Source organism: Rattus rattus, chromosome 13, assembly GCF_011064425.1.
Source record: "Rattus rattus isolate New Zealand chromosome 13, Rrattus_CSIRO_v1, whole genome shotgun sequence".
Taxonomy (NCBI): Eukaryota; Metazoa; Chordata; class Mammalia; order Rodentia; family Muridae; genus Rattus; species Rattus rattus.
Window position 1 is genome coordinate 12,946,954 of NC_046166.1, and position 20,746 is coordinate 12,967,699.

The 20,746-nt window shown below is 56.3% G+C and overlaps 2 protein-coding genes across 2 annotated transcripts; both read left to right on the top strand.

Annotated features, from left to right (window-relative positions):
• The first annotated feature begins 262 nt into the window (after positions 1–262).
• On the top strand, positions 263–2,712 carry Jund (JunD proto-oncogene, AP-1 transcription factor subunit). Its single transcript, XM_032918905.1, has one exon. It carries the CDS (start codon positions 1,148–1,150, stop codon positions 2,171–2,173), a length of 1,026 nt encoding a protein of 341 aa, XP_032774796.1. The 5' UTR covers positions 263–1,147; the 3' UTR covers positions 2,174–2,712.
• A 7,540-nt stretch (positions 2,713–10,252) lies between these two features.
• Positions 10,253–20,100, top strand: Iqcn (IQ motif containing N). The gene is given in 3 exon segments (XM_032918904.1): positions 10,253–11,129; positions 11,132–13,620; positions 19,141–20,100. Coding segments are annotated over 3 exon segments (4,326 nt in total).
• The last annotated feature ends 646 nt before the right edge of the window (positions 20,101–20,746 follow it).

The window sequence follows — 20,746 nt, forward strand, 5'->3', positions numbered from 1 at the left end:
CACGCACGTGCTCTCTCTCTCTCTCTCTCTCTCTCTCTCTCTCTCACACACTCACACACACACACACACACACACACACACACACACACACACACAAACATGTAAAATAAAAACCGGGATTTGTAGGCCCAGGTTTTGTGGCTCAGGCCTGTTATTGCCACACTTGGGGAGATGAAACAGGGGGACTGAAGTTAAGTTATCGGAGGCTAGAGGATGAGATCTTGTCTTAAAATAACCCAAAACAAAGATTAAAAGAAAAAAGATTTTTTCACAGAGATCAAGAAAAACCTCCATAATTGGCGGCTGCCCTGGACGAGGTTGGACTCCACATAGCCCATCCTCAGTTTCTCCTCGGAAAAGGCAGGAGGTTAGCTTTTAGGCGTCTGACTCCACCCCGTGAAACTGACAGGGCGCTAAGTAGTTTTGGGGACTCTCCAAGGGACCCTCCTCTGCCCTCCCCCTTCCTGCCCACACCTGCCAGCTCCAAGCCAGAGGAACCCTGGTTGGCGCCCAGCCCCCGAGGGGCGTGCCCATGGTGGGCGTGACGCGGGGCGTGGCTTCGCAGAGGGCCTTAGTTTATGAGGCTCGGCCCAGCACGCCACAGAAGTGCCAGAGACGAGGGGAGACATAAATACACAGATGAGATCCAGTGTGAGGGAAACGAAGAAAAAAGATAATAGAGAGATGTAAAGAGGGGAGGAAGAGAGAGGGTAGAGAGAGAGAGAGAGAGAAAAGAAACAGCAGGGGAGGGACAGAAACTGCCCGGCAATCCAAGCTGGGCGTGGTGACCCGGCCAAACCGCGTTCAGCCCCACCCCCATGACGTCAACCCACAATGCAGCGCGTTGTTGTGCCATGTAGCGAGCGTCGCTCTTGGCAACAGCGGCCGCAGCAGCCATCAGGCGAGGGCGTCCCGCTCCCGCCCCTTTATGCAAATCCACGACGTCACCTCGCGCCAATGGCGAGCGGGGGCGGTGAGCTCATCGCGGGGGCCGAGGCTATAAGAGAGCGCGCGGGCGGCGCGGGGCAGAGCGGCCGGCATCGGAGCCGGTCTGTACGGGCAGCGGACTGGGGGGCATACGGGGCCCCCCGGGGAGGCCGCGGCCACTCCCCCCGCCCCGGGGCCGAGCGCGGCGGGGGAGGCGGGGATGGAAACGCCCTTCTATGGCGAGGAGGCGCTGAGCGGCCTGGCTGCGGGTGCGTCGAGCGTCGCTGGTGCTGCTGGGGCCCCCGGCGGCGGTGGCTTCGCGCCCCCGGGCCGCGCTTTCCCCGGGGCGCCCCCGACGAGCAGCATGCTGAAGAAAGACGCGCTGACGCTCAGCCTGGCGGAGCAGGGAGCGGCGGGATTGAAACCAGGGTCGGCCACTGCACCTTCTGCGCTGCGCCCCGACGGCGCCCCCGACGGGCTGCTGGCTTCGCCGGATCTTGGGCTGCTCAAACTCGCGTCCCCGGAGCTGGAAAGGCTGATCATCCAGTCCAACGGGCTGGTGACCACCACCCCGACCAGTACGCAGTTCCTCTACCCTAAGGTGGCGGCCAGCGAGGAGCAGGAGTTCGCCGAGGGCTTCGTCAAGGCGCTGGAGGACCTGCACAAGCAGAGCCAGCTGGGTGCGGCCACCGCGGCCACCTCAGGGGCTCCCGCGCCCCCCGCGCCCGCGGACCTGGCGGCCACCCCCGGGGCCACGGAGACCCCGGTCTACGCCAACCTGAGCAGTTTCGCGGGTGGCGCCGGGCCCCCTGGGGGCGCGGCCACAGTGGCCTTCGCCGCGGAGCCAGTGCCCTTCCCGCCGCCCCCGGGCGCGCTGGGGCCGCCGCCACCTCCGCATCCACCGCGTCTGGCCGCGCTCAAGGACGAGCCGCAGACCGTGCCGGACGTGCCGAGCTTCGGCGACAGCCCTCCACTGTCGCCCATCGACATGGACACGCAGGAACGCATCAAGGCGGAGCGCAAGAGGCTGCGCAACCGCATCGCCGCCTCCAAATGCCGCAAGCGCAAGCTGGAGCGTATCTCGCGCCTGGAGGAGAAAGTCAAGACCCTCAAAAGCCAGAACACCGAGCTGGCGTCCACCGCGAGCCTGCTGCGCGAGCAGGTGGCGCAGCTCAAACAGAAAGTCCTCAGCCACGTCAACAGCGGCTGCCAGCTGCTGCCCCAGCACCAGGTCCCGGCGTATTGAGCCCGAGCGCGGGACGCATGCGCGGACTAGATGCGGTGGGGGGGGCGCCCCGGACACTTTCGAGACTCGGTGCCCCCGGACTCGACAAGCTGGACCCCCCTTTACTCTGGATGGGGACCCCGAGCGCACGATCCCCGCCCTCGCGCCGCCTCTGTACCCCCAATCCTACGCGTGGCTGCCCCTTTGTACCTCCGAGTAGGGGCTCTAAGGGGCGCGCAGCCTCACGCTCTGCCTTTATTTCTTTTTATTTTTTTGCCTTTTGGAAGAGAGAACGGGAGTGTCCGATTTCGCCCTATTTATGTTTCTACTCGGGAACAAACGTTGGTTGCGTGTTGCGTGTGTGTTTCCTTGTGTTGGTTTTTTAAAGAAACGGGAAGAAGAAAAAAAAAATCCTCCCCCCTTATCCCCCGCGCTCTCTCCTCCTCCCGACACCATCCCCTCTCTTTTTGTTTGGTTTTGTTTTGCTACGAGTCCACATTCCTGTTCCGTAATCCTTGGTTCGCCGGTTTTGTGTTTTCAGTAAAGTCTTCGTTACGCCAGCTTGGCTGTCCGCCTCCTTCTTCCCCCGCCAGGGCTGAGGGTGGGCGGGTCTGGCCCGCTCCCATCCCCCTCCCTCCTCCTCTAACTCCCCCCCTCCCTGCAGCGAGGCGGGAGCGCGGCGTGGGCGCGGGCCCTGTCTGCACATCTGCTGCGCAGCGAGCGCCACCTAGGTGCATGCAGTCGGCCCAGGTCCAGGTGGCACCGGGACTCAAGGCCTGTGAAACTTAGCAGGTATATTCTTTGAGAAGAAAGGTGGCTACAGGGGAAGGAGTAGAGCGAAGTGCTCACAAGGTTTCATAACCCTTGGGGCCTCGGTTCTCCGGGATTCATCCATACAGAATAGAGCTGGGCTTGCAGGCTGCTCGGTAGATTTTACTCTTTGTTAGTTTCAAGGGGTGCCTCAAACCCAGAGCCTTCTCTGCAAAACTATTAGCTATGTAGGTGTATTTAAATATCTCCACGGCACGCCCCCTTCTCACAGCACCCGCTCTTCTATTTTGAGGAAACAATGTTCAGCGAAGTAAAGCAATTATTTTGAGTCACACAGCATCTTTATTTTATTCTAGAGACAGGGTTACCCCATGTAGTCTTGACTGTTCTGGAACTTGCTATGAAGACCAGGCTGGCCCGGAACTCAGAGATCCCCCTGCCTGTTTCCTGAGTGCTAAGGTTAAAGGCATGTGCTATTACACCCGTCTGTTGCATCTCTATTTTCAGTGCTCAGGTCATCCAGCTCAGCCCCAGTGAGAACATTTGGCCCTAGGTCTCCACCCCGCCCACCGCCCCCTGTCATCCCTGGCTGCTGCTGCTGAGACCCTGGGTTTTGGGGTTCTGACTGGGCTCAGGGTGTCACCGTGGGGATAAGGTCACATGGTAAGTCCCAGTTGGAGGCAGGTGTCCCTAGACAGCCCTGTAAGCCACTGGGTACCTCCTGCCCACCCTGAACAGAACTGTCTTGTGAGTCCAGCTGGGCGGTTCTGGCATCATCCCAACATTTGGGAGGCTGAGGCAGGAGGCTCCTCTGTCCTGGACCAACCCTGGGCTACAGACCCTGTCTAGTAAGACAAAGGCTAGTAACAGACAGGCTTGAACACAGGTCTTCTAGGTGCTGGGATGACAATCTACACAGTGCGAATGGAGCCCAGGGTTGAGCCTGTCCCAGGCAGGCACTCTCCTGAGCTTCAGGCATTTCGAGTCCCAGCTTGGGTACACGGTGGAGCTTTGTAACAGCTACACAAGCTATACTCTCTTCTTTTGTGGGCCTCCATCTTGTGTGTTATGAAATGGGGGGTGTCCTGGTCTTGGTTCTACTCTTCCCTATCCTTCTTAGGGCCAAGATTATTGTACCCCTATTATACAGTAGCAGGCCAGGGAGTACTGGAGGCCTGTTCCACAGGCTGTAAACAGCACAGTAGAAATTTGAACTCTGACCTCTCCTTTGGCCCTTGGAATGCTGGGATACCACATACACCAGTGTCTTCACTGTTCTATGTAGTGTTGGATGAAATCTGGGTCTTTCTAAAGATTTGTGTTGTTTGAAATGGTGTCTCGGGGTTGGGGATTTGCTCAGTGGTAGAGCGCTTGCCTAGCAAGCGCAAGGCCCTGGTTCGGTCCCCAGCTCCAAAAAAAAAAAAAAAAAAAAAAAAAAATGGTGTCTCACTGTGTAGCCCAGGCTGGCCACAAACTCAGTTGGACTAAAGGCATGTGCTGCCACACCGGTCCAAATTAAGTTTTGTTGATGCTGGGAGTGTTCCCAGTCAGCTGATCAGAGCCAGGCTGGGCCCTGAAAGCCTGTGACTCAAGTGCTTGCAATGCAGAGGCAGAAGGTTCATGAGTTTCAGTCCAGCCTTGGGTACATAGCGAGTCTTATCTCAAAACACCAAGGACTCTGACAGAGCATATCATGTGCCCAGGCTGCCTGGGCTCAGAGTTCTGTTCCCCAGCCTTGAAAGGCTGGCTCTGCAATTCAAGTGTAGTTCTTTCCCTGAGCCTCATCTGGCACACGGGCTAAGACCACCATATCCAGGCTCCCAAGGACACATAATAGGCTCACCAGAAGTGCTCAAACAGCAAAAGGACAGAGGAGAGAGGCAGGGGAAAGCCACAGGGTTGTGTGGTCTGCTCTGCTTGCATAGAGGCCTTGTTCTAGTAGCCCCTTGGCCAGGCAAAGTGGTTCTGGCTTGAGCCTGCTGTGCCTAGGCCAAGGTGTGTGTCAGTCTTGGCTGGAGCATCTGTGACTCATGTTGGGTATGAGCCCCAGCATGGGGAGGTGGCCCAGAACATTGGCTTCACCCCATCTACCCCTCCTATGGCCATGGCTCACAGTGCATGCCCGTTTTTTTTTTTTTTTTTTTTTTTTTTCTGTTTCTGCACAGGATCTCTCTCCATATGTAGCCCAGGCTAGCCTGGAACTCACCAACATCCATAAACTCCTTGGTGCGTGACTGCTGCACATGTCTTTGTATGCCCCACCAGGGAATGTCCCCAGGATATCTTGGAGGCTCAGCAGTTATCCCAGGTGGTGACAGGCCTCCCTCCGGACACAAGGGGGAGAGGTTGGAGAGCCATCTCTATACTCAGAGCCCTAATTTTCCTTCCATGTTGGACCATCAGGACAGCTCAGATCCTCTTGTCCCATCAGGGCCCCAGTTCCGAGTTCTAGAACCCTACATACTGCTAGGGAGTGGTCAGAACTCAGCTGAAGTCATAAAGACATTTGGGCGCCCCGGTCCCAAGGCTGGGCTATCAGGGCTGGTGGCTTCAGCTCTGGGGATAGGTGAGTGGGCTGGTGGGGGACCACACTCAGCTCTTGCTAAGAATGTCTGCGTCCTCTGGCTGTGGTAGGTAGCTAGGCCCTTAGAGATAGTATTTGGGGTCCCCCAAGCCTTGATGGTACTATCCCTTGGGCATCAACCCTGTGAGCCTGTTTTCCCTTCTCCAGCACCAAGGTAGGGTGGGCTTGCTCTGCATGACTAAGAGGGAACCCTGTGCTCAGAGATGTGCTCACAGCTGTCCCTAGACAACTGCCCTGGTGCCCTCCATAACCTCTTCCCACCCTACAACCTTGTTTCTCCCCCCTCTGTACTCTCAACAGGGCTTACATAACCTGGTGGCTTTTCTTTCTTTTTTTTCTTTAAAAAGGGTCTCATGTAGCCCAGGCTACCCTTGAACTCACTATATATAGGTGGGGATGACCATGAATTTCTGATCCTCCTGCTTCCACCTCCTGTGTGCTGGGCTGACAGGTATTCATCACCACCACATCCAGCTTTGTAGCCCAAGCCGTCCTGGAACTCACAACAATCCTCCTGCCTCAGATACCAACTTGCCTCATTTTATGGGGTGCTAGAGATGGAGCTCACAATCCTTCACACACACATCAAGGCCCTGTATCGTGAGCTCTAGCTGTGTTCACATGCCAGTTTCTGCTCCCCAGGTCCCAGGGTCCGAGCCCCACTTTCTCTGTGACATGGACATCATCTGGTATGATGACAATCACTGATTGTGAGCCTGCTGACAGCTCCTCCCAGCATACTGGGGTTGTCTAACAAGTACCCTGTACACATGAATGTTCTGGGATTTGGATAAAGATAGTTGGGGTTGCAGAGCTCACAGAATGGGGGCTCAGTTGCTGACCCTACACTGGCTCAGTGTTGAAGCCAGGGGTGTCTTGAGTGCCTGGGGGACACGGTGACCACTCCAGGACTGAGGACACCCCTGGGACCTGTCCTGAAGGAGAGGGCTGGTGGTCACCCTGGTTGACTGGAGTCAGCGAGCCAGGTTCTGCTGTGGACCCTGTAGTGACCGTGGACAGGTAACCACACTTCTGGGACTCAATTTCTCTTCTTTTATTTTCATTAGATGGGGTGCCACTATGTAGATCAGGCTAGCCTTGAATTCACAGAAATCCACCTGCCTCTGCCTCCCAAGTTTGGGGATCAAAGGCATGTGTCAGCACATGCCTGACATCATGTTATTTTTTGAGACAGAGTCTCACTGGCTAATGGCTCAGGATTCATTAAGACAGAGTGAGCAGCCAGTCCCAGGGACCTTGATTTTACCTCGGCAGCACTGGCTTATAAACAGGAGGTTTCTGGTGGTGGTGGTGGTGGTTGTTTAAGCAGGGTCTCAATGTATATCCCTGGCTGTCTTGGAAGTTACTATGTAGCCTCAGACTCACAGAGACATTGCAACATTTCTGTGTTCTCAGGCTAGTGCCGCCAACATGGCACTGTAGTTCTGAGCTCTTCCCAAGCTCTGCCTGTTTGCTCTCATAGTCACCGAGAGACCTTTTAGAGTTCCTTGTACTGCTGGCATGCTGGTGAACATGGGGCTTGAGAGAGGGCTCGGGGCTGTTCTTAAGGAGGATCTGAATGGTTTCCAGCATCCACAGGCTCACTGCATCTGTAATCACATCTCTAGGAGCCATCCTCAGTCTTCTGGGGACACGCAGTAGTGTCTTCCTCTTGTGTGCACACAGCAGTGTCTCCTCCTGCATGCACACAGCAGTGTCTCCTCCTGCATGCACACAGCAGTGTCCTCCTCCTGCATGCACAAAGCAGTGTCTCCTCCTGCATGCACACAGCAGTGTCTCCTCCTGCATGCACACAGCAGTGTCTCCTCCTGCATGTACACAGCAGTGTCCTCCTGCATGCACACAGCAGTGTCTCCTCCTGCATGCACACAGCAGTGTCTCCTCCTGCATGCACACAGCAGTGTCCTCCTCCTGCATGCACACAGCAGTGTCTCCTCTTGCATGCACACAGCAGTGTCCTCCTCCTGCATGCACACAGCAGTGTCTCCTCCTGCATGCACACAGCAGTGTCTCCTCCTGCATGCACACAGCAGTGTCCTCCTCCTGCATGCACACAGCAGTGTCCTCCTCCTGCATGCACAAGCAGTGTCTCCTCCTGCATGCACAAAGCAGTGTCTCCTCCTGCATGCACCCAGCAGTGCCCTCCTCACTGTCTGTGCTCTATTGGATCCCATGCCTGAAAGCATCTGGGAAGGGAAGGATCTGTCTGGCTTACACTTCCACACCCATCCACGGACGTCAGGACAGAAACTCACGCAGGGTGGGAACCTGGAGGCAGGAGCTGATGCAGAGGGGGGTGCTACTAATGGCTGCTCCCCATAGTTTGCTCAGCCTTCCTTTTCTTGTTTTTTGAGACAGGGTCTCTGGGTTCCCTAGTTGTCCTGGAACTAACTCTGTAGACCAGGTTGGCCTCCACCACTTGGCTTACAGGCCAATCATATGAAGGCATTTTCTTAATTGAGTTTCCCTACTGTCTGATGACTAGCCAATGTCGAGTTGACATAAAACTAGCCAGAAGAGACGTATAAATAACACTAAAAATAATGTTTAGGTCTGGAGAGATGGCTCAGCAATTAAGAGCACCAACTGCTCTTCCAGAGGTTCAGTTCCCAGCACCCACATGGGGTGGCTTAGAATTAGCACCCACTCATTCTTCTGGCTTCCACAGGCACTGTACCACACCCAGTGCACAGACATGCACACAGGAAAAAAAATACTCAAACAGGTGAAATGAATTGTAAAAGCTAAAGGAACAACCAAGGCAGGGTGACAGGATGTTCTCAGTCAGGAAGACCAGCTCGTATCCCAGCACCCACAAAACGACCTGAGAGATTGTACACACCTGTGACCAGAGCGTGCACTCACATCGTACACACACACACCTACCAATGCACACGGAAAACAATATTTTCTAAAAGGTATAGCCAGGCGTGGTGGCTCACACCTTTAATTCCAGCGCTAAGGAGAGAGGCAGGTGGATCTTGGTGAGTTCCAGGCCAGCCTGGTCTACATAGAGACAGGCTGTCTAAAAAAAAAAAGAAAAAAAAAATTAAAGCAGTCCAATTCTGACTGTGGATTACTCTGTCTCTTTAATACTGCCAGTTTTCGCCTTACGTGTTTGGTAGTTGTGTTATTAGGTTCGGATGCGTTTGTGATTGTCCGAGTGTATCTTCTGTGGATACAAGGCATAAGTCCCTGAGACTGGAACATAGCCATGACAGTCCCATGACAGTGGCCTACAATTCTTGTCTCTACTCAGTTACGTCCAACACAACCATATCTTCATGTTTAAAGTGTGTCTGGCAGTAAAATTAGGATCATTTGTCTGACATTTATCTATGTGGACAGGGTCTTATTCCATAGACCAGGCTGGCCTTGAACTCACAGATCCATCTGCCTCTGCCTCCTGAGTGCTGGGGTTAAGTGGGTGCTACCAGGACTGGTCTAGATTTTGTCGTCGTTATTTTGTTTTCTCTTTTTAAAAGCTTTACATATGTGGGTGCTTTACCTGCTGCATGTGTGCCAGTGCACCATGAGTGTGCCCGCTGAGGCCAGCTAAGGGGTCAGATCTGCTGAGTCAGGGACTGTTGTGAATTGTGTGAAACGAACCTGGGTCCTCTGCAAGAGCTACAAGTGCTGTTAACCATGGGGCCACCCTAGCCCTGGCCTAACTCTTTTAATCGACATGTAAGTTTGTGTGTGAAGGGTGGATGCACTAGGTGTCCATGCAGAGGCAGAAGGTAACAGCAGCAGTTGGTTCACTGCTCCCACTGGCTGGGCTCAGGGGACAACCTGTACCATCCGCCTTGGCCCCAGTCACTCCTCACACTGAGCCTCCTTGCAGCTCCCTGCGTCTCACTGAATAGGGTGCTGAGTGGATGCGCCCTGGGTGTGAGCTTTCTGGCTCTCACCCTTCTAGACAATGCAGACATAGACACCCTCAGCTCTCCAATCCTACATGCATCCTGGGGCCCTCCCCTTACACTCATTTTCCCAGGCCCCTCCTGTCGGGTGTCCTCTCTCCTGCCTCCTCCTTCCCCTGTCCTGACTCTTCCCTCTGTCCTCCCTCGCTTCATCCTCCTTGTGCCTTCTCAGCTCTGTCCTCCCCCGGCCTAGTCCACAGTCCCACTCCTGTTGGTATTTCTAACAGAACCAGCCCAGAGCGCTGCTGTGTACATTTCTTGGAATGAAGAACTGAAGACAGCCTCCCCTTACAGGCTGGCTTCCAAGATTACACCTTCTTCTGCTCCTTTTCCAACTCTATGACCCTCCAAGGTAAGGAGATCGCTGGGTCAGGGCTTGACTGGGCCTGCCTTGAGGAGCACTTCTGCCATGCATATAGGTCCTGCCCAGGTTACCGGGCTGCGGGCTGCTGGGTGGTTGTGTCCCTGCTCTCTGCACCTGCTGTCACGCAGAAACCACAGGTATCCCTGGATTCCATGTTCTTCATGCACAGTGCCTCATCCATTCACAGTGTATGGACTGCCATGGGCCTGGTACTACTCCCTCATCCCTCTCTCTCACTCACCACCTCTCTGCTCTTTGCCAACTCCTCTCCCACCTCTCCACATATATCCAACCATCCATGCACCCACTGTCTCCTTACCCATCTCCACCCACCGCCCATCTGTGCGAGTCCCTACCTGTCCATCTCTCTCCCCCCCATACACCTACCAAACCTCATCCTTCACCCCTCCCCCCAGACTTCTCTGGCCGGCTCAGGAATGGCAGCAATGCAGCCTGCAGCTCAGCTCCAGTTCCAGAACCTCATGTCACCAAGCAGGCCATGCCTCCCTCAGCCTACCCCCATTCACCAAGAGAAAGTGGCCAAGCTACGTCCTCAGATCCAGAATGATTCCTATCCGCCCAAGGAGCTGACAGTGTTAGCGTCACAGGAAGTGCCCCGCCTGCGGGCGGTGGTGGAGAGCCAGGCCTTCAGGAACATCCTGGTAGATGAGATGGACATGATGGTCTCACGGGCAGCCACTGTCATCCAAGCCAACTGGAAGGGCTACCGGCTGCGGCAGAAACTCATCTCCCAGATGACAGCAGCCAAGGCCATCCAGGAGGCCTGGCGACGCTTCAGCACTCGCAGGCTGATGCACTCCAACAAGCTGACGGCTAAGAAAGCTAAGAGGGAGGATGATGGGGACATCCCTTACCACCAGCCACAGCAGGTGCGCTTTCATGCCCCAGAGGACCAGTCACCACTCATGGTGACTAAAGAGACTCAGTTCCCATCATCTGACAACCTGGTCTCCTCACAAGCCACAGCAGGCCCCTGTGCTAGCAGAGTCCCCAGAGGTGGCCTCGACAGATACACAGGTCCCAAGCATCAGCCCTGCATGTTGACCAAGACTTTTCAGAGCTCTTGTCTCATGAGACACTTGGAGGGGGACAGTGTGAAGATCAGGCATGTGGCTTCCAAGACCATCAAAATGGGGACCCTAGAGCCAGCAGCAATAGGGAGATATGGCCAGGCCATTCCTGGATCCCTGAAGACCCAGACCCAGACCCACACAGAAGCAGATGTTCCCAAGGTCCCACTGCATATATATCAAGTCAGCAAGGTCCCTACCAAGGTGTGTCCAGCGGCTGCTGCTGCCCCAAATCCCCAGCCACAATGTCTACAGCACCAAAGAGTGCACCACAGACACGTCCCTCATCCCCAGCGACAGTCACGGCAGTCACGGCAGTCACGAAGATGCCAGCTCCAACCAGCCCAGCCTCTCCGATGATCAGGCCCTTGGTTCCTGTGCCACCCAACTCTTCACTCTCTAGTACTACACCGCAGATGCAGGTGCGTTCCATGGTCCCTGGGGTCAGGGCACAGCCCCCAGTGTCTGCTGTGTCCCCTACAATCAAGGCCTTACCACGCTTAGGAACTTTTGTCACTAAGGCCCCACTGCAAACTGGCCCTGGGTTCGCAGTGACAAAGAACTTAATTCAGACGCGCCCGGTGACCAGAGGCCAAGCTCAGACATGCGCAGTGTCCACTTCATCCAAAACCTGCCAGTCAAGCCCCACGGTCAAGCCTTCACCCCAGACACGCCTGGCAGCCATGATAACCAAGACCCCAGCTCAGTTACGATCCGTAGCTGCTGTCTTCCGGACCCTGTGTGGTGGCTCAACTGAGGCGTCAGTACCCTCAAGTCCCAAGAGTTCATCTCAAAGTCCGGTGATTGCCGGTAACACTGCATCCCAGGTCCACTTAACTAACCCAAAGGCCAAGGTCACCGTGAGCACCAAGCAGACCCCCGCCGTTGTCAAGGTGGCCTCTCAGTCGTACTTGGCCGAAGGGAAGGGCAGGTGCGGGCCCCAGGGAAATCTAGACATCATAGTTCCTAAGCCTCCTCCAGCCAAGTCTCCACTGGAAGTAGAAAGGATGAAGCCTTGTCCTGCAAGGGCCCCCAAGAAGGAAGCAGCTCTCAAGACTAACACAACCATTGCAACCAGGGCTCTGTCTTGGACAAAAGTGATGGAAGACAGGAGTAAGGCCCTGACTCAGATCGAGCAGAGGGCAGAGATTGTTAAGGTTCACTTCAGGGTGTACATGCCTGAGGAGATAACTGTGACCCTGTCCCAGGCCCAGCTGGCTGTGCCCCTGACCAAGACCTGCCCCCAAACCCGGCCATCCCCCTGCCATGCCCGAACTCTGTCGGCCTCACCCTGCTGTAAAGCTCTGTCCCAGTCTTGCACACCATCCAGGCTGGCCCCAGGCACACCTGAAGGACGGCGTCCACCTGTAGGTCTCTCTGCCTCCCTATCCTCCTCGCCACTGGCTGCACACCTGATGTCCCTCACAGCCCAGCTCCAACCTGCCGGTGAACAGGCCAGATCTGTGTCTCGAGATCATCCGACCACGTCACGTCCAACCTCGGCTTGCCCGCAGTCACGCTCCTCTGGGATGACCTCAGTCCCTCCTGAGGTATACCCACACACATATTCACACATCTCTGCTCCCCAGCACCCCATGGCCTCTATCCTGACAAAAAACTCGCCTCAGCTGCGTCCACCTGCTGAGCATGTCAAGACCATGAACGCTAAAACCGCCAAGGCAGCATGCCAGGTCTGTCCATCCGCTAAGCTTAACAAGGCCCCGTCCCTGGCCCAGCTCATTACGTGTCTGGCTAAGGTTCCATCCCAGGCCCAGATAGCCACGGAAACAGCCAAGTGCCTCTTGACTGCCCACCCTCCCACTGACCTTAGTAGCAAGACCCAGTCGCAGACATTCCTGAGCACTTCCAAGGCATCTGTCCAGTTGTGGCAACATTTGGGGACACTTAGCACCGGACCCCGTGCCAAGCCAGATGACAGGAGTGTAGCCCAGCCCCAGCCCCATAGCCATGCACCAAACAAGACCGTGCAGAACTCTCGTTCAGTGGCCACAGATCCCCAAGGCATGCTGGTACCTCTGATGACACCCAGTGGACACCCTGTGTGCAATGCAGAATCCTGGGGTGACAGTGGACGGCCACGGACCCCACCTCCATCCCCTATGCCCAACCAGGCAGTGTCATGCCACGAAGACCTGGCAGCATCCATCGCATCTCTATGTGCAGACTTGGTGGCCATGCTGGGCTCCCCTGAGGACCTGCGGGCACTCCTGGTCAAGACACTTTCTCAGGGGGAAGTAAGGGCAGCATTGAGCCAGGCCCTGTCCCGGGAGGTCCTGGGACCGTCTGTGGTCAAGGCCATGCCTCAAGGCATGCTGGGAATGGCACTGATGAAGGCATTGTCATGGGGTGAATTGGGCATCTCCCTGTCCCGGGCCCTGTCTCGTGGTGAGCTGCGTCCAGAACTCAGCAAGGCCACACAGGGAAAGCTGGCCGAGGTCCTGTGCAAAGCCTTGACAGAAGACGAGAGGGCCACACTCAGCCAGGCACTGTGCCAGGGTGAGCTGGGTGCTGTCTTCACTCAGTCCTTGGCCCAAATGGCCCAGAGGACAGGTGCCTTCCTCCCTAAGGCCACCTCAAAAACAGTGGGGAGTCGGATGACCACAGCGCCTGCCCCAATGGAGGTGACTTGCAGCGGGAGTCTGTCGGTGGCGTGGGGACCTACGATGGGTCCTGTAGGAGCACGGTGTAGCAAGGTCAGGCCATCATGGGAGGGCTTGCCCTGGGAACAACCTGATGGGATCCCGTGGGACAAAAGTGTTGGGATCACGTTGGAAGGGTCACCCTGCTCGCCGCAGTCCCTCATAGGCTCCTTTTCCGGAGGGACAGTCACCAGCACTTACTGCTGTCCCCTACTCAAAATGCCCACACTGTCGAGGGAGGTAGGTTCAGTCCTTTATTCTGGTCTATACCTGAGGTCGTTGGATCTTGACTCCATGGCATGTGGTGAGGGTCCCCATGTTCCCAAACGACCTTCCCAGCCACCACCCCCTGGTCCATGGCAGCCACTTGTTGCCAACGGTGTAGGTCCAAGCAGTAACCAACCATCCGTGACCAGTAATAGCCCAGTCCCAAGCTCCCACCAGCCATCTGTGGCCAGCAGGGTACCCTACCCAGGGTCGTCGTACCGAGAGGGCAACGTGGTAGCCAGTAAGCCCTCAGGTCGCATGGGTGACGGGAACTCCCCCACGTCCCTGTGGCCCTCTACCACTTGTCAGAGCAATGTGTGTCAGTGTCCATCCCAGGGGATACACAAGAAATCTCCCTGTAGCTATTGCTCTTCCCTAATCAGGAGTCACAGCTCATTGCCCAAGGAGACTTGTAAGCAGATCCCGCTGCCGGGTCACAATCGAGTATTGTCACCACCGGGCAGTAAGGAAATGGCCACTATTGTCAGGAACGTGGCAGACGAACAAGGTAGTGATCAGCCGTCACCTGTGCTCCTCAATCCTAAGTCGCAAACCGCCTCCAACAGGTCCACCCCCAAACTGGAGAAGCGCCCTCAAGTGTCTTTAACCCCCCCATTTCATGCCCAGACCACTGGCCAGCACAAGTCCCTTCTGGATGAGTTACTGGCCAAGATCCCACAGCACCCACAGATCGTGTTAGCCAAGAGCTATCCCAGGACCCGCTGCCAAGACAGCTGTGACTCTCAGAGCTCCCTGAAGAGCAGCCCCTCAGACAACCCCTCCGTACCATCTAGCTTACCACCTTCAGGAGTTCTGGAATGCAGCAAGGAGGGTGACATGCAGGACTCCCAGCCAATGGCGAATGAGATCAGAGAGGCAAGGTACAGGCTCCAGGGGCAGCTGGAGAGAACATGTCCACCCAGTCTTCAGCACACACTCCCCAAGTCCCAACATCCCCCTCTGGGACTTGGGCCCTTCCTCTCTAGCAGCAGCCTGGCCTCAAATGTCCACTGGGACTCTGACAGTGCGTCTGACTATAGTACTGGGGACCTGACTGAGGCGCTCTGCCAGAACACAGCTACACCCTGGCATAAGAAGGATCAGGTTCGTGCCAGAGACCGGAAGCCAAGTGGGGTCACCTGTCTGGATCCTGTCTTACCCAAGGACACGCGGACTCAGAGGGGAGCCCCAAGCCCTGGCCAGGCACGCAAGGCCAGTGAGGGATCTCAGCGCCTGAGCCAACCATTAGAGGCCAAGGGGCTGTCTCCAAGCTCACCTCACCCTGCAGGGTCCAAGAGTGTGTCTCCAAGCCTGGCTCCGCCATCCCCAGGCTGTGGGGTGACCTCAAGGCTGGCTCAGCCATCCACAGGCCCTGGGGTGACCCCAAGCCTGGCTCAGCCATCCCCGGGCCGTGGGGTGACCCCAAGCCTGGCTCAGCCATCCCCAGGCCGTGGGGTGACCCCAAGCCTGGCTCAGTCATCCCCAGGCTGTGGGGTGACCCCAAGCCTGGCTCAGCCATCCCCAGGCCATGGGGTGACCCCAAGGTTGGCTCAGCCATCCATAGGCCCTGGGGTGGCCTCAAGCCTGGCTCAGCCATCCACAGGCCCTGGGGTGGCCCCAAGCCTGGCTCCGCCATCCCCGGGCCGTGGGGTGACCCCAAGGCTGGCTCAGCCATCCACAGGCCCTGGGGTGGCCTCAAGCCTGGCTCAGCCATCCACCAGCCCTGGGGTGGCCCCAAGCCTGGCCCATCCATCTGTGGCTACCAGGGTGTCCCCAGCTTTAGCCCAGGCATCCATAGACACTGGGTTGTTTCCAGGCCTGACAGAACCGTTGATATATTATGGGTCACCTACAAATTTTAGTCAACCATTTGTGTATGCTGGAGGGTCCCCAATTTATACCCAGAAACATGTGGCCTCTAGTGCACCATCGAACTTTACGCAGACATCTGCTACTGGTGTGGTGACCTTAAACAGCCAGCCAGTAAGCATTGGGGCAACTTCAGGCCAGGCCCAGCCATCTGCCGCTATCCACGGAGCCCCCCGGCCCACTCAGTCACCTCTGAGTAGCTGGCCACCACCTGGCAGCTCCTCCGTGCCCACACAGGTTGCAGGGCATCCAGACTCAGTCCAGACATCTGTAGCCCCCGGGATGTTTCCAGGCTTTTTCCAACCATTCCCGGCCTACAGCGTGCCTTCACATTTCACTCAACCTTATATGGCCACGGTTGTAACCCCCAACTATGTGCAGCCATGTGTGTCCCACGGCATGTCACCAGGCCTAGCCCAGGCTTTCGTGGTCAGTGTTAGGTCCCCAACGCTGGCCCATGTGTCTGTGGCCAACAGGGCATCTCCAAACCACAGTCAGCCAACCACAGCCAGCACTGTGGTCCCTGGGGTGCTCAAGGTACCTCTGTCCAACAGGGTACCCCCCAACCTCAACTCCCCGTTTCTGGCTCCCAGAATGTACCCTGATCTCTCAAATGCACCTGCGGCCACCTTGGGAACCCTGAGCCTGTTGCCGCCCACTGTGGTATGCGGTGTGGGTCGCGGGGTGAGCAAACCAGTTTTCAGCCCACAGCAGCACACCCTGCTGGACAGCAGCACAACTCAAAGCCAGCCCTCCATGCCCACCCAAGGGGGGCTGCAGCCGTGTGTGAAGAGTACACCAGGCCAGCCATCTTTGGGCGTCTGCAGCAGCTCAGGTGGAAACCTCCTGATAGGTGCCAGGAGCCAGTCCAGCCCTCAGGGCTCCACAGTTCACTCTGAGCCGACCCAGGCCAACAAGGGGCCCCCAAGTCCTATGGTTCAGACCATGCATGGCCACCCTTCTGTGGCTCCTGTCGAGGACAACGGCCTGGCCATAGGGACCAGTGTTCCATGCCAGGCTTTGTTCAGGGGCATAGCCCCAGGGATTCCCCAGGGGCCTCTGACTACTGGACTGTTCTTAAGTGTATGTCAGGGGGCCAACCCACCCACCGTGGCTGCCTGGGCCTCGCCTGCAGATATCCACTGGACTCAGAATCAGGCGGCCATGGCCGCAGGTGTGGGCCAGAGCCCATGCCCAGCCGCGGTGCCCACGATGCAGGTCCCACCTGAGCTCTTCCCAAACCAGCTGGCCACCAGCATCCCTCAGCCCTGTGCCACTCTCCCTATTGCATTAGACCCCCAGCTCTTCTCGATGGCCACTATGGTTCCACCCAGTTACCAATACGTAGGTATGATCATTGCAGATGCAGCAGGTGCTGTGGGCGGGACTTTACCCCAGGCTTCTGTAGAGGGAAAGGTGTCTTCAGCCCCGGCCGCCAAGCCTGTGTTTGAAAGCAAAACTCCGAACCTTCCTCAAGTGTCTATGACCAGGGGTGTAGGCAAGAGTGTCCCCGCTGAGTTCATGGCAGATGGCATAGCCCAGAAACTGCTCCCGGAGTCCATGGTGGATGGCTTGGTTCAGAGTGTACCTCCTGAGTCCAAGGCAGAGGGTGTGGCCCAGAATGTTTCCCCAGAGTCCACTGTAGGTATCAGGACCCAGAACCTACTGACAAAATCAGTGATTAGTGGTGAGGGTCAGAGCTCCCATGGAGATGCTGGGGCCAGTGATGTGGCCCTTGGCCAACCTCCATGTCCTGTGGCTAGCAATAAGGCCCCTAGTCACCCTCAAAAGATTGATGGCAATAGGGAGAAGTTGAGCCCAGCTGTCGAACCCTCACCAAACTCCCATTGTCCAAGCCCCTGGCCGAGTTTTGTGGCCAGCAAGCCAAGTAACCTGGTCCCAGGGGGGTCCATGCTGGTAGGGATCTCTCCACGTCCCTTTCAGGTGACACAGTACAAGGAAGCCTCCCAGGTCTCCTTCCTGACACCCTCTGTCACCAAGCTGGCCAATGATTGCATACAAGCAACTCAGAAATTGGCTGAAGACCCACAACACCCACCCTCACAGATTAGCCAAGACCCTGGGCAGACAAAGCTTGTAGGTGTTGGTGACCTGACCTTGCCAAAGCCAGGACAAATGGTTAAAACCACGTCCTCAACCGTGACACCTAGCACAGACTCTGTCAAACCTGAGGGCATTCAGACTGAGTCAAAACTGGGGGCATCACAGACAGGCTTTGGTGCCACAGGAAGAGAGAGATGTGGGCATATACCTCTGGCAGCAGAAAATGTTCCCAAAGACCAAACATTCTCAAAGACCCTGTCAAACAAGGAAGTTCCTAAACAAGCCAACAGTGTCCCTAAACAAGTCCAGAGTTTAGGTAAGCACCCCACAGCCAGCAGCCATACTGTTCAGCCCTTAGCCTCAGAAAGCAAGAGTGATCCCCCCAGCCTCCACCCTGGTCCCAGGATCCTGAGCTGGCAGGAGACCCCTGTGGACAATTCGAGCCAACCTCTGGCTTCTAATGTCTCAGTGGCACCACAGCTGAGTACAGGCAGAGCTGGGACAGCCGAGCTGCCTCTAGGGTTAGAGGGGGCCAAGCCTGGAAACCCCAGGGCTGTCCAGAGCTCAGAAGGGACAAACTCAGCACCCCCGCCTAAAATTGGGGCATCAAGTGCCTCCCAGATTGGAGAACCTCAGAGCCACACAGAGAGGGACCACCAAGAGTCCCTCACTGTTAGAAAGTTCTACCAATCCAGTCAAGGCAACTTTGTCTCAGAACTTCTAGAAGGTTCCATGGACAGATTGCTCCCCTTTAGTTATCCATTCAAGCCAGTATCTCGGGCCTCATCGGACAGTCACAGGGAGCCCTCAGGGGCATCCACAGTGGGTGTCATGCCCATCATCCACGTGGGGGTTGAGAGGGGACAGAAGACATCCTCAGGAGGCCGGAGGGTGTCTCTGGTCCATGAGCCATCATCAGATGACCCCCAGAGACCCCTTCTTGATGAGTCTGCTAAGGATGTCAGGCAGGCTGGCCAGCCAAGAACAGTACTAAGCCTGACCACACCCCTCCCCAGAGTTAGCTATGATAAGGGTTCCCTGGTCCCAACCATGCCCCATGGCCAAAATATTGAGTCCATCAACAGTTCTGTCACTGGCTATGATGGGAGATCACGAATGATGGGAGGTGTGGCTGCACCTCCCAGCCAAAAACATCAAGAGGTCAGAGTCCCTATAACTAGTTTTGATGAGGGCTCTCAAAAAGTCACCACCACGCACTATGGCCACAGACTTCACCATATCACGGTGCGCAAAACCACCCTTGATGGGAGTTCCCAGGGCCCCAGAACCACGCCCCTGAACCACATACCCCATCTCGTTACATACCCTAAAACTGGCCATAATACGATGTCCCCACCCCCCACTGTACCCCAGGGCCCTGTGGATGCCGGCCTGGCTGCTGGCCAGTCATGGAATTCCAAAGTCCCCAACGTATCGGTCAGAGCCACAGCACATGCTGGGGCACCTCCAGGCATATGGCCCAGCAGGGGCCACAAGCCATGGGACCCCTCTGGTGCAGAGGCAGCGCTGGACCGCAAGCCTTCAGCTGAGCTGCTGATGTCAGTACAGGCTATGGAGAAAGTTGTCGTCCAGGCCGTTGTCACCATCCAAGCTTGCACTCGTGGCTACCTGGTGCGCCGTACCGTGAAAGTGTGGCATCAATGGGCCACCATCATCCAAGCTACGTGGCGTGGTTACCGTGTACGTCGGAATCTGGAAAGGCTGTTCAGAGCCACCACCGTCATCCAGGCTGCCTGGCGTGGCTATTCCATTCGCCGGGCCCGGACTCGCCATATCCTGCTTCCTACTGCGTGGCCAGAGCACGGTGGCAGAACCCAGGGAAACTTGGACAGCAGAAGCAGCTCCGAGCACCGATGCTTCCTATCCTGTCAGCCAGACGTCTGCAGTGTCTGCCAATCCCTGGGTCCCCCAGTAGAGAGTCCACCCAGCGTTGTGATGCTTGTGGGGTCCCAGCCACGCACTTGTCACGTGTGTGGCCACACGCTGTCCACGCGCGTGGTGCAGGGCTTTGGCCAGGGCGCCTCAGTCCACTCCGTCTCTCGATGGACCTCAGCATCCCAGCAGAGCACTCTTAGCCAGCAGCACAGAGCATGCACCATCATCCAGGCAGCCTGGAAGGGCTACAGGACCCGCCGGCAGCTCCGTCAGCAGCAGTCTGCAGCCAAGATGGTTCAGGCCATGTGGAGGGGACATTATACTCGAAGCTGCCTCACCACGGATGCACTCCTGGGAACAGGAGGCCCGTGGAGCATCTCCAGGGACATTTCACGCCGTACCTCAAGGGCTTACTCTTTGCATTGGCCTGGCGTCTAGGCCCCTCCCTGGCTGTGGGCAAGAGACACCATCATGGCCACGTGGCCCCATGAGTCTTGTGAATAAAGCATGCTACAGCCTGATTCTGGTCATATGTCTTGAGTTAGGGAGGGACAAGGGGAATTCTAGATCGTGCCAGCAGCAAGGAGTTCCAGTGTCTCCGGCCCAATTATTTTTCAGGGGCCACAGGGTGCTAGCATGAAATCCTGTGTGTCACATGGCTAATGACTTCTAGAATGTCCCATCTGGGGCCACTGAGATGACACCATTGGTAAAGATGCTACTAAGCCTGTGTATTTGATCACTGGGACTCACATGATGGGCAGAGCTGACTTACCTGACCTCCCTGAACACACACACACACACACACACACACACACACACACACACACACACACACTATACATAAATAAATTAACCTGTGACAGGCACACACCTGTCATTTCAGCATGGGTGGCTGAGGCAGAATCACCAGGAGATTTGGTTATGGTCAGCCTGGGCTACACAGTGAGACCTTATCTCTCTCTCTCTTTTTTTTTTTTTTGGGGACCAAACCCAGGGCCTTGCGCTTGCCAAGGCAAGTGCTCTACCACTGAGCTAAATCCCCAACCCCGAGACCTTATCTCAAAAACAAAATTTAACGACA